General features: G+C 44.3%; 1 protein-coding gene across 2 annotated transcripts in view; it reads left to right on the top strand.

The window, feature by feature from the left end:
* Positions 1-12,939, top strand: part of afap1l2 (actin filament associated protein 1-like 2) — a 150,505-nt gene that overhangs the window by 77,761 nt on the left and 59,805 nt on the right. For both annotated transcript variants that reach the window (XM_029714016.1, XM_029714024.1), the window contains exon 5: positions 7,350-7,455. In XM_029714016.1, the coding sequence (XP_029569876.1) occupies positions 7,350-7,455 (106 nt within the window). The remainder of the gene's footprint in view (positions 1-7,349; positions 7,456-12,939) is intronic.

Here is a 12,939-nt window from a genome sequence, read left to right as displayed (position 1 = left end):
CGAGGCTGGGATCGGAGCCGTGCTCTCTCAGCGCTCAGGCACCCCACCGAAGCTCCGCCCCTGTGCTTTCTTCTCGAAGAAGCTCAGTCCGGCGTAGCGGAACTATGATGTGGGGGACCGGGAGCTGTTGGCTGTGGTTAAGGCTTTGAAGGCGTGGAGACATTGGCTTGAGGGGGCTAAACACCCTTTTCTCATCTGGACTGACCACCGCAACCTGGAGTACATCCGGTCAGCTAGGAGACTGAATCCTCGTCAGGCAAGGTGGGCCATGTTCTTTACCCGTTTTGTGTTTACCCTGTGCTACAGACCAGGTTCCCAGAATGTGAAGGCAGACGTACTGTTCCGGCTGTATGACAGAGGAGCGGCCCATGGATCAGACTCCCATTCTCCCGGCCTCCTGCCTGGTAGCGCCTGTCGTGTGGGAGCTGGACGCGGATATTGAGCAGGCGTTGCGTACAGAGCCCGCTCCACTCCAGTGTCCCGTCGGGCGTCAGTACGTTCCGTGTGCTGTCCATGACCAGTTGATCTATTGGGCCCACACATCACCCTCCTCTGGTCATCTGGGGATCGGTCAGACGGTGCGCTGTCTGACTGGGAAGTACTGGTGGCTCACCTTGGCTCGGGACGTGAGGGTTTATGTTTCCTCCTGCTTGGTGTGCGCCCAGTGTAAGGCTCCTAGACACCTGCCCAGAGGTAAGCTACATCCCTTACCCTTTCCACAACAGCCTTGGTCACACCTGTCGGTGGATTTTCTAATGGATCTTCCTCCCTCACAGGGAAACACCATGATCCTGGTCGTTGTGGATCGTTTCTCTAAGTCCTGTTGTCTCCTCCCTCTGCCCGGTCTCCCTACGGCCCTACAAACTGCGGAGGCCCTGTTTACACACGTCTTCCGGCACTACGGGGTGCCTGGGATATAGTGTCTGATCAAGGTCCCCAGTTCACTTCGGGAGTCTGGAGGGCGTTCATGGAATGTCTGAGGTCTCGATCAACCTCACCTCGGGTTTCCACCCCGAGAGTAATGGGCAGGTGGAAAGGGTGAACCAGGATGTGGGCAGGTTTCTGCGGTCCTATTGCCAGGACCGGCCGGGGGAGTGGGCGGCGTTCGTGCCCTGGGCAGAGATGGCGCAGAACTCGCTCCGCCACTCCTCCATTAACCTCTCCCCCTTTTAGTGTGTATTGGGGTACCAGCCGGTTCTTGCACCGTGGCATCAGAGTCAGACCGAGGCTCCTGCGGTGGACGATTGGTTCAGGCGCGCGGAGGAGACCTGGGAAGCCGCCCGTGGTCACCTCCAGCAGGCCCCGGTGTTCGCACCAGGGGACAGGGTCTGGCTCTCGACCCGAAACCTGCCCCTCCGCCTGCCCTGCCGGAAGCTGGGCCCGCAGTTTGTGGGGCCATTTAAAGTCTTGAGGAGAGTGAACGAGGTATGTTACAAGTTACAGCTCCCCCCCGATTATCATATTAACTCCTCGTTCCATGTGTCTCTCCTCAGGCCGGTGATGGCTGGTCCGCTCCAGGAGTCTGAGGTGCGGGAGGTTCCTCCGCCCCCTCTGGACATCGAGGGGGCCCCGGCGTACTCCGTCCGTTCCATCCTGGATTCGAGGCGTCGGGCGAGGGGCCTTCAGTACCTCTTGGAAATTCAGTACCTCGTAAAATTACAGATGTGGTGTTTTGTGCTCGTGCATATTTATTTATTTCATTTAACCTTTATTTAACTAGGCAAGTCAGTTAAGAACAAATTATTATTTACAATGATAGCCTAGGAACAGTGGGTTAACTGCCTTGTTCAGGGGCAGAACGACATATTTTACCTTGTCAGATCGGGGATTCGATCTAGCAACCTTTCGGTTACTGGCCCAACTGGCACATAATCACATTACCATATCTCCTCCAGTAAAACTAATCCCGTCCAACTAGGGCACAATAGGGCCTGACCTATAGCTAGATGTTGAAATCAAGCTTATTTTTGATTCTGTATGAAAGTTGAAAAGTTATTTATCGATGTCTATGTTTGGACCAAATCAAGGCTTAATCCGGACCGGACCAAAAATGTATGTCCGTGGACGTTGAAATCCAAGCTGGTCTGGACCCCTCCAAATCTGAACCAAGCATAGAAGTCTATGATTGGTTCAGATTTGGTCCGGACCGGACCAAAAACCAATGTCTGTGGATGTGGAAATCAAGTCCGGAACAGCACCAAAAAAAGACATCCAATAGGCGTTGGTGTCGGTCCGTGCTTACTGAGGTGTAACCTACAGTGTTGCCTGAAATAGAATTTTATGAATGCCCATCTATGCGGTAAGCCTACTGTTTGTAAAACAGGCAATTGCATTGCCTTTATTAGTCCTGATTCCTGTGTCTAATCGATTTGGCTATTTAAGCTCTGAATATCAGATACCCAACTTTATCAAATCATATTTTATTTGTCACATGCGCCGAATACAACAGGTGTAGACCTTACCGTGAAATGCTTACTTATGAGCCCTTAACCAACAATGCCAGCATTGGTTATCAGCAGGAGTTATCACGGGCGTATTTGCAATTTCTTTACACAGCGGGTATTTTCTTTTTCGCTATGATCAGCTTTTCAAAAAAACTTGAAACCACTAATCATGACAATGGGATGAAATTCCTGGACAACAGTTGTCAATAAAAAATAAAAAAAAGATTTAACTGGGCAAGTCAGTTAAGAACAAATTCTTATTTACAATGATGGCCTACCCCGGCCAAACCCGGATGACGCTGGGCCAATTGTGCGCCTCCCTTTTGGGACTCCCAATCAAGGCTGGATGTGATACAGCCTGGAGTTGAAGCAGGGACTGTAGTGACGCCTCTTACACTGAGATGCAGTGCCTTTTCCCCGCTGCGCCACTCAGGAGCCCGAGTGGCTCCTGTCCTGTTTTTAGGATATGTTGTTTAACATGACAGCTAATTTTTTATTTGATTGAGTGCCATTTAGGTTAGACTATTTGATCAGAGAAACCTGCATGATGTAAAAAGTGTCCATTTAATCCTGCCTAATGAGCGGGCAGGTCGTGCCTATAGCATATTGTAATCACATTAATAAATTGGTTATAACAAACTCTGAACACCGTAACACGTGACAGCAAAATGGATGTAGAGGACGTGACAAATGAACTAAAAACAGGAATATTTATAGGTTGCTCAGGAGGTAAAAGGAAAGACAGATGTGTGGAATAAATGTGACTAAAAAAAGGTAAGGAGCAAGGGCTGCGTGCATATTATGTGTGCCAAACAGGTGCTGTATAGATTGCAATATAATTTTTCTGACCGCTTGGAACAATGTAAACAACACTAAATAAGTATAAGCATACCAGAGAGTCTGTTGTAACATTTTTTTGTCAAGCCTTTATTACAGGAAAGACTAAAAACAGTCACATTCATTTTTTTTTTGTTTTAGGTAATTATTCAAGGCTCGCTTTATTTTAAAACTAAAATGCTTGATTTAATTTCAGATCATGAATGACTTGTATGCTGTAGGATGACATGAACAAATGAATGATTGATTGATACAGTAGCCTATAGAAGTATTGAAATATAAGCCTGAGAAAGTTACGGTATTAAGACTAAACAGGATGTGCTTCTAGGCCTACAGCTCGATGGTGGTTATAGAAGGCTGCTATACTAAGCCTACTAATGATAAGAACATTACTTATTGTAATAATAATAGTAATAATAACAATAAGTAGGACATCAAGAAAAAATAACATTATTATTACAAATATCATTTTTCAGACAATTTGGAACAGTGTAAACACTACATAAATTATAAATAATACCAGGGAGGCTGTTCTATCAAAAAAAAGGTGTAAAGCCTTTATTACAGCAAAGCAAAGATTAAAAACAGCAAAAAAAAATGTTTTGTTTACGTGAGGCTTGGTGCTCACAGAATCAGTAGGCTATTAAACATACACTCAAACAGGCAACAGAAGCAGGATCTGTCCTATTTCTATAGATATTGATGGTTTATTAAGCCAGGCACATTTAACAGTTAGGCTATTGATTATAGACCTAATTAAGTTCCGGTTTCCTCTCTCCTCACTTTTCTTAGACAATGAGGCAAGGGCTGTTTTCTCATCTCCTCATTTTGCTGGTGCCTTCGCGGCATTGTTCTCAACACCAATATGCTGGTTAACTTTGCTATTATGCACATAGCAACATGGTCTTGGAAAAGAAGCCAATTCAACAGCTCACTGATATGTTTCAGAACTGTGAACAGTGACTGCTAGCTTTCCAATGAGGGAGAAAGCGCATTTGTTATAAAATAATATTCTTTTTATTAGTGTTGCACCATTGTTCTTATGTAATATAACCATATACAATTTCAGTAACACATGTCTTAGTCTGATGGACTGTGCCATCCCCAAGGCCTCTACAATGAATCAGTCCACTCAGACAGGCGTCAATCAGACAGGTGTTCAGACAGGTGTTCTGTATACCGAGTAACAATCGACCAGTTGACTAAATGGGGTCAGCTCTAAATCAGATCAAAGTATGATGACCAAAGTATGAAAAATTACTGTTGTTTTTACATTCATAAAGTTTGATCATAAAGTTTACTGGTCCTCTCCCACATGTCAAACACTTGGATTCAGGAGGCAGGATTATTAATGGGATAGGGTGACATCACCGTAACAGACATTTTAGTACACCAATGGTAAAATGATATTCCCTTACCTAATTTAAATTAGTCCTGCCTTCTAACCAACATCGCAGAAAGTGTGTTTGCAGAGGGGCGTGGTTTATATAGCAAGAAAGCTACTCTACTGGTGTTATGCTCGTTGTTGGAATGAGAACAAGGTGCAGCGTGGTAGGCGAACATTTTACTTTATTTTAAAATGAACACTGTCAAAACAACAAAATAGAAAAGCTAATGTAAAGTTCTACAGGCTACACAGCAGCAATACAACATCAAGATCCCACTAACAAAGGTGAGGAAAAAGGCTGCCTAAGTAGGATCCCCAATCAGAGACAACGATAGACAGCTGCCTCTGATTGAGAACCATACCCGGCCAACAAAGAAATAGAAAACATAGATTTCCCACCCTAGTCACACCCTGACCTAACCAAATAGAGAATAAAAGGGCGTGATAGTAACCCCCCCCCCCTAAGGTGCGGACTCCGGCCGCAAAACCTGACTCTATAAGGTAGGGTCCGGGTGGGAATTCTCTCCCTGAAGTGCGTGTCCTCAGTCAGATACGTCCTGTGCCTTTTCTCCGCACTCGCCCTGAGGTGCGTGTTACCAGTCTGGCGCCACCTGTGCCGGCCCCATGCATCAGGCCTCCAGTGCGCCTTCCCGTTCAAGAGCTTCCGGCGACAGTTCCCAGTCCAGAGCTTCTGGCGACAGTTCCCAGTCCAGAGCTTCCGGCGACAGTTTCCAGTCCGGAACCTCCGGCGACGGTTTCCAGTCCGGAACCTCCAACGACGGTCCACAGTCCGGAACCTCCAACGACGGTCCACAGTCCGGAACCTCCAACGACGTTTCACAGTCCGGAACCTCCAACGACGTTTCACAGTCCGGAACCTCCAACGACGTTTCACAGTCCGGAACCTCCAACGACGGTCCACAGTCCGGAACCTCCAACAACGGTCCACAGTCCGGAGCCTCCAGCGATGCTGGCGGATTCACAGGATGAGATGGTTCCTCGTCCTGCACCAGAGCCGCCTCCAATGTTGGCGGATCCGCAGGATGAGAAGGTTCTTCGCCCTGCACCAGAGCCGCCACCAACACTAGACACCCTCCCTTTTGGTTTCAGGTTTTGCGGCCGGAGTCCGCACCTTTGGGGGGGGGTACTGTCACGTCCTGACCATAGAGTGCTCTTATTTTCTATGGTAGAGTAGGTCAGGGAGTGACTGGGGGGTTTTATCTAGTTTATTTTTTCCATGTTTCCTTTTTCTATATTGGAGTTTTTGTATGATTCCCAATTAGAGGCAGCTGGTCATCGTTGTCTCTAATTGGGGATCATATTTAAGTAGTTGTTTTTCCCACCTGTGTTTGTGGGAGATTATTTTGAGTTAGTGCATGTTGCACCTCTGTTGTCACGGTTTGTGTTTTGTTTATAGTTTATTGTTCGTTTGGCTAAGTTTCACGATATAATAAAGATGTGGAACGATACTCACGCTGCGCCTTGGTCTGTTTCTACACACAATCGTGATACTTGGTCTTCAGCCAGCATAGAACGAAAGGGGCGGGAAGGGTTGTTAAAAACTGTCATGTCAAGACATCTGTCTGTGCTGCTGCGAATCACATCACAAGAGACATGCCAAATGGAATATCTATAAAATAAATGACTTAATTTATGCAATTTTAATGTTTGAGTTGCTTTGTGTATCACCAAATTAGTTTGAGATTATTTTACTGCAACACTGCTCACTACATTCAAGTTTCCAGAAATAGGCATTTCAAAGAGCTGTCAGTTAAGGAGAGCGCATGAATATAAGCACTCCACCCACTCAACCTGTCTTTTCAAACCTCCTGGTCGTTAGCCATGAGAGAAAAATACATGTTTCTCAAATTTGGGGCATTTCTATCCCCCCAAAATAGTATGTGTGATATTTGAGTCACTCAAAAGGTTATTTTAAATGGGAATCGGAATGACTGTTTGTGACCTTTCAAACAATGTGGTTTGACAGAAGATGGGAATTTCTTCTTGAGAAGTAGTAGAAATGCTTAATTCTTCATTTATATCCTTCCTCATGTAGTGAGAAGTCTTGCCAGGCAGTAAATGTTTCAAGCAGTAGACGTTGTGGAGAAACTCAGCAGACCGCTTGCCTAAGGGGATGTTGTAACAGTGTGAATAGTAGATGACTGGACCAGAGGGGATAGAGGTGAAATGCTTGATTGATTTGGGAAAGCTAGGTAGCCCAGCCTGTGCTGTGTGTTGTGTTACCTCCCCAAGGCAAATTAATGTGGAATTCCCATCCTAGTCCAGGCAGAGGCTAAGGTCAGAGGAGGATTGGAATTCCCCCCTTTTACTCAGAAAGGAGAGCCCAGTCGAGAGACTGGTGATTGGTCAAAGCACCTATCAGGGTAACCCCCAGATTTGAAAGATGTTTCATGGAGGTGTGTGTGTAATTCAATTGTGTAAGATAGAGCAGGGTTTTCGAAAAACAGGGTTTCCGACCCCCCCCCCCCACAGCTGACTCAAATAACCAACTCATCATCAATCTTTGATGATTTGAATCAGCTGTCTAGTGCTGGCGCAAAAAACAAAACGCTGACCGAGTTTGGGAAACCCTGAGATAGAGTACAAGAGAAAATAGAAGAAACCTCTCTCTCTCCTCCTAACCTTCTGTCTCTCTGCCTCCTCCTTTCCTTCTCTCGCAGGTTATTGTAGGGAGAGAGCCCTTCCCCCAGCCCTCGGCCCCGGCCTGCTTGGAATTTCAGGAGGGATATTACGAGGAGGCCCAGCCCTATGACTCAGCCATGAACGGTGAGTTCCTGCCCTGTCCCTGATTTTACTGGGAAACTGAAATTAGTTTTTATCAAACTAGAGGCGACAAAACTCTAGATCACCTTTACTCCACATACAGTGCCTTCCATCACCCTCCCTTAGGCAAATCAGAGCATAACTCTATCTTCCTGCTTACAAGCAAAAACTCAAGCAGGAAGTTCCAGTGACGTGCTCAATACGGAAGTTGTCCGGACTGTTTCGCTAGCACAGATTGGAATATATTCCAGGATTCATCCGATAACATTGAGGAGTTTACCACATAAGTCACAGCTTCATTAATAAGTGCATTGACGTCGTCGTCCCCACAGTGACCGGTACATACTGTACGTACATACCCCAACCAGAACCCATGGATTACAGGCAACATCCGCACTGAGCTAAAGGCTAGATCTGCCGCTATTCAAGGAGTGGAACACTAATCTGGACCCTTATGAGAAATCCCGCTACGACCTCCGACGAGCCATCAAACAGGCAAAGCGTTAATACAGGACTAAGATCGAATCCTACTACGCCGGCTCTGACGCTAGAGGAATGTGGCAGGCTTTGCAAACTTTCACGGATTACAAAGGGAAAACCAGCAGTGAGCTACCCAGCGACGCAAGCTTACCAGACGAGCTTTGAGACAAGCGACACTGAACCATGTATGAGAGCACCAGCTGTTTCAGACGACTGTTTGATCTCACTCTCTGTAGCCGATGTAAGTAAAGATAACATGCAAATATTCGCCTCCGGACAAGACGCATACTCAAAGCATGCGCTGACCTGACAAGAGTCTTTACTGACATTTTCAACCTTTCCCTTACCCAGTCTATAATACAAACTTGTTTTAAGCAGACCACCATAGTCCCGTGCCCAAGAAGGCCATGGTAACCTGCCTGTCGCCCCACATCTATAGCCATGAAATGCCTTGAAAGGCTGGTCATGGCTCACATCAACATCCCAGACACATTGTAATTTGCATACCACCCCAACAGATCCACAGATGATGCAATCTTCATTGTACTCCATTTTTTTTTGGGGGGGGGGGGGGTCATTTAGCAGACACGCTTATCCAGAGCAACTTACAGTAGTGAGTGCATACATTTTCATATTTTTTCCCCCCCACACTGGTCCCCCATGGGAATCGAACCCACAACCCTGGCATTGCAAGCACCATACTCTCCCAACTGAGCCACGCAGGACCTAAACACCTTCTACTCCCAGCCCGCCACAGGAGTTGCTAGAGTGCGATGGGACAAGAACATCCCTGCCAGCCAAACCCTCCCCTAACGAGGACGACGCTGGGCCAATTGTGCGCCGCCCCATGGGTCTCCCGGTTGCGGCCGGCAGAGCCTGGACTTAAACCAGAATCTCTAGTTGCACAGCTAGCACTGCGATGCAGTGCCTTAGACCACTGCGCCACTCAGAAGGCAATGACTTGTGATTCTAACATGATTCTAACGTATTGATTCAGGGGTGTGAATAATTCTGTAAAATAGATGTTTATGTATTTAATTTTCAATACATTTGCAAAAATTTCTAAAAACCTGATTCACTTTGTCATTATGGGGTATTATGTGTAGATGTGAAAAATAAATACATATTTAATCAATTTTAAATTCAGGCTGTAACACAACACAATGTGGAAAAAGTCAAGGGGTGTGAATACTTTCTGAAGGCTCTGAATATCATAACCATTCCAGAATAAATTCCTCACCTTTTCTGGCCATGATGAGTTCATATTCCTGAAGTAGCCATACACCAAATTACCATGCACATCTCTCATTTAATTTGGCCTTTTAGGCTAGATAGGCTGTGATCATTTCAAGCAATTTCATGCTTTCGACAGGGAGTGCGGTTTATAAAATTACAGTAGAATTTGACAGGTGAACAGACTTGATCTTTTGCATTGAAGTGTGTAGGCCTACTGTAGTTTAAATGTTTTCCAGAGTAGACAATGTTTCAGAATTTGCGGGTGGTGCAGACTATTTAGGTTCAGGAAAAAGTGAATAAAAAATATTTTTGCATTCAAACAATCTGTTTACAGGTCCACAACAATTTGCAATTGTCTTTCAGAAACAGTCAGATAGGGCAAAAAACGAAAACATTCTGCCAACATCTCCAAAGACATTTGTTCAAGTGCGCCAGGCATTACTATTTTCTTTAGATACTGTCTTGGCCTAATTCTAGTACTTCCAAAATATACAGCAAATAAGGATGAAAGATGTGCATTTTTCAGGGCGAGTTATAATGCTTGTTCGCGTGCGCACAGTTGTACGACAGTTCTGATTTCTAACAGGAGACATGCGAATGCATGGTGTTGGAAAAATTTTCAAATCTCAATATAAATCTAAATATTTTTATTCAGTGTTAAATTTATGCAACAGTTATCAATGAGGCCCCAGGCCTCAACCTCTTGGTTGGCAGCAAACTGACCTTCCTGTCACACCATCAGGTCAGTGAGCGTGACAGAGATCAGTCACAGTAAGTTAGTGTGAATTTTAGAATAACTACTTGCAGCAAGCTGACAGTAAGTTATGAAAATTTAACATGAACTTCCTGATCACCAACTGCTATTAAGTTAATGGAAAATGCACAGTAACAGCTCTTGATTGTCACAAGTTCTTGCAAAGACTGTAGAACTGGGTGTGGACAACTGAGCAGCTCAACCTGCATAAACATAACTATAAAGCCACTTAAACTGGTACAACACTTCTACTAACGTTTGGTGCAAATACAACATATTTTTGACCGTGCCCCAAAATATGCTAATGAGAACCCGCTACCACATTGCCCACACCTTTCAAATTGCAGTAAAAGTAAGGTAAACAACAATTATTCAAATGTAAAAATACTGTATTTTTGCTGCATCTCAGTAAGCACATCTGAAGTATCCTATAAGTATAACTGTAGAACCTGTCACTGGTTCTATTTGGAACCAGGGGGTTCTTCATAAGAGGGTTCTAAATGGAACTCAAAAGGGTTCCCCTACAGGGACAAATCAAAGGGTTCTGCATGGCACCCAAAAGCGTTTCCCAATACGCACAAATGACAGAATGTCTATTGGTTTGAATTGTTTTATAATCTTTATCATACCCACAGATCCAGTGGTGTAGCAGCAAATACAGGTTGCTGGCAACCGAGAGGTTGTGAGTTCACATCCCAAGTGAGGTTGAATCCCAAGTAATCCAAATTTTGCTGATCTGCAAAACCACGCCCATCTTTGCCATATTTCCCAACATGCTCTATTGTAGTTAGATTTGAAAAAATGGTTTGTTGCAGTATCTGTGTTTTTGCATGTACATTGACTGATTATGCTACACAAAGATAAATGACACACTTTTTTAAAACTAATCTAATCTGTTAGTTGCACCGGTTACTGAAATAGTTGTTCCAGTTTAGATGGTTTGAGTAGATTAGAGGAGCTGGTGTGGCTGGATGTTTTGTTTGAAACTGATGGCGCGGTCAGTGGAGATGAGAAGGAATGGATTACAGGGGTGAACAAGAAGGGAAATAAGAGAAGTAAAGTGGTTGTGGAATCTAGTAAATCCTTGCTCTGATTCTTCAAAGTTTTGAATTGATGGTGTTATATGGGAGATAATTTTGATGTCTCAGTGAATATCATAGATGCGTTTGATAAGGTTGTATCAGTGAGGATAACAAGAAGTGGGTTTATTTAGTTTTTTTGTGTTGCTTTGCTTTGGAATGTGTCGTTTGTGGATCTGCGTAGCAAGGGGGTTATTTCTGGAGTGGTGCTAGAAGTGAGTGCAAAGGATATAACTGAAGAAGTAGATGCAGTGGTTAGTGCACGCCGACAGACCTGTATTGTTGATGGAGAAAGGAAGCCCACTCCATCTGTTCACTCCATCTGTTCTTTGAAGAAGAGTCTCTTCCTTCGCATGTATTTTTGGGTTATGTGAGATACCCTGTAAGAGCCTTTGTGCCCAAACCCATTCAGTGTGATAAATGTAAATTATTTGGACATGTGTCAAGTGTATGTACTCTGGACAGTTCTTACTTAGAATATGTGGACAACTACAAATACCTAGGTGTGTGGTTAGACTGCAAACTCTCCTTCCAGACTCACATTAAGCATCTCCAATCCAAAATTAAATCTAGAATCAGCTTCCTATTTCGCAACAAAGCCTCCTTCACTCATGCTGCCAAACATACCCTCGTAAAACTGAATATCCTACCGATCCTTGACTTCGGCGATGTCATTTACAAAATAGCCTCCAACAGTCTACTCAGCAAACTGGATGTAGTCTATCACCGTGCCATCTGTTTGTCACCAAAGCCCCATATACTACCCACCACTGCGACCTGTATGCTCTCGTTGGCTGGCCCTCGCTACATATTCATCGCCAAACCCACTGGCTCCAGGTCATCTATAAGTCTTTGCCTTTCCTTCCAGTTCAATGCTGCCAATGACTGGAACGAATTGCAAAAATCATTGAAGTTGGAGATTTATATCTCCCTCTCTAACTTTAAGCATCAGCTGTCAGAGCAGCTTACTGATCACTGTACCTGTACACAGCCAATCTGTAAATAGCACACCCAACTACCTCATCCCCATATTGTTATTTATCTTCTTGCTCTTTTGCACCCCAGTATCTCTACTTGCACATCATCCTCTTTACATCTATCACTCCAGTGTTAATGCTAAATTGTAATTATTTTTTGCCTCTATGGCCTATTTATTGCCTTACCTCTCTGCTCTTCTACATAGATTTTTTTCTATTGTGTTATTGACTGTATGTTTGTTTATTCCATGTGTAACTCTGTGTTGTTGTTTTTGTCGCCCCTCTTTGCTTTATCTTGGCCAGGTCGCGGTTGTAAATGAGAACTTGTTCTCAACTGGCCTACCTGGTTAAATAAAGGTGAAATAAAAAAAGAAATGTAGATGGGAGAAGTATTGTATGTCAGTTGAGGTGAAATGCTGCAATTGTGGTGGCGAGCATGTGCCCAAATTCATTAAGAGCACTGTTAGGGAGAAGGAGACCGAGGTGGCAAGAGTAAGGGCTGTCCAGCGTGTCTCCTATCCAGAGGCGTTGAGAAGAGTAAAAGAAGGGTGTAACACTGAAGAAAGCATGGTAGTTGGATTAGAAAAACCAGTAAATCTTACTTGCCAACAGGACCCTGACATGTTGCATGTTAAAAAGGTTGACTTTTTATCATTTATTGCATTGGTTCTAAACTGCACAAAGCAAACAAAGAGGAAATCAGAGAAAATAGGCATTGTTGTGAGTGCGGCTGAATGTTTTTTTTTTACAGCAGAAGCATTACAAGGAATCCTGTTGATGAGTGTTCCATCCTCATAGGCCCTTGCACCTGTGTAGGGATGTGATTTGGACTGTGACTGATGTTTTTATATTTTTATTTTGTTTTTGTATTGTTTATGATGGTTGTTTTTTTTCCCGTTTCCCGCAAGGGATTATTTTTCTCGTTCACTACCTATACAGTAGGTGGCAGCATGCACCTTTT

The sequence above is a fragment of the Salmo trutta genome, chromosome 2, assembly GCF_901001165.1.
Source record: "Salmo trutta chromosome 2, fSalTru1.1, whole genome shotgun sequence".
NCBI classification, from domain to species: Eukaryota; Metazoa; Chordata; class Actinopteri; order Salmoniformes; family Salmonidae; genus Salmo; species Salmo trutta.
This window is presented reverse-complemented; position numbering and strand designations above follow the sequence as displayed.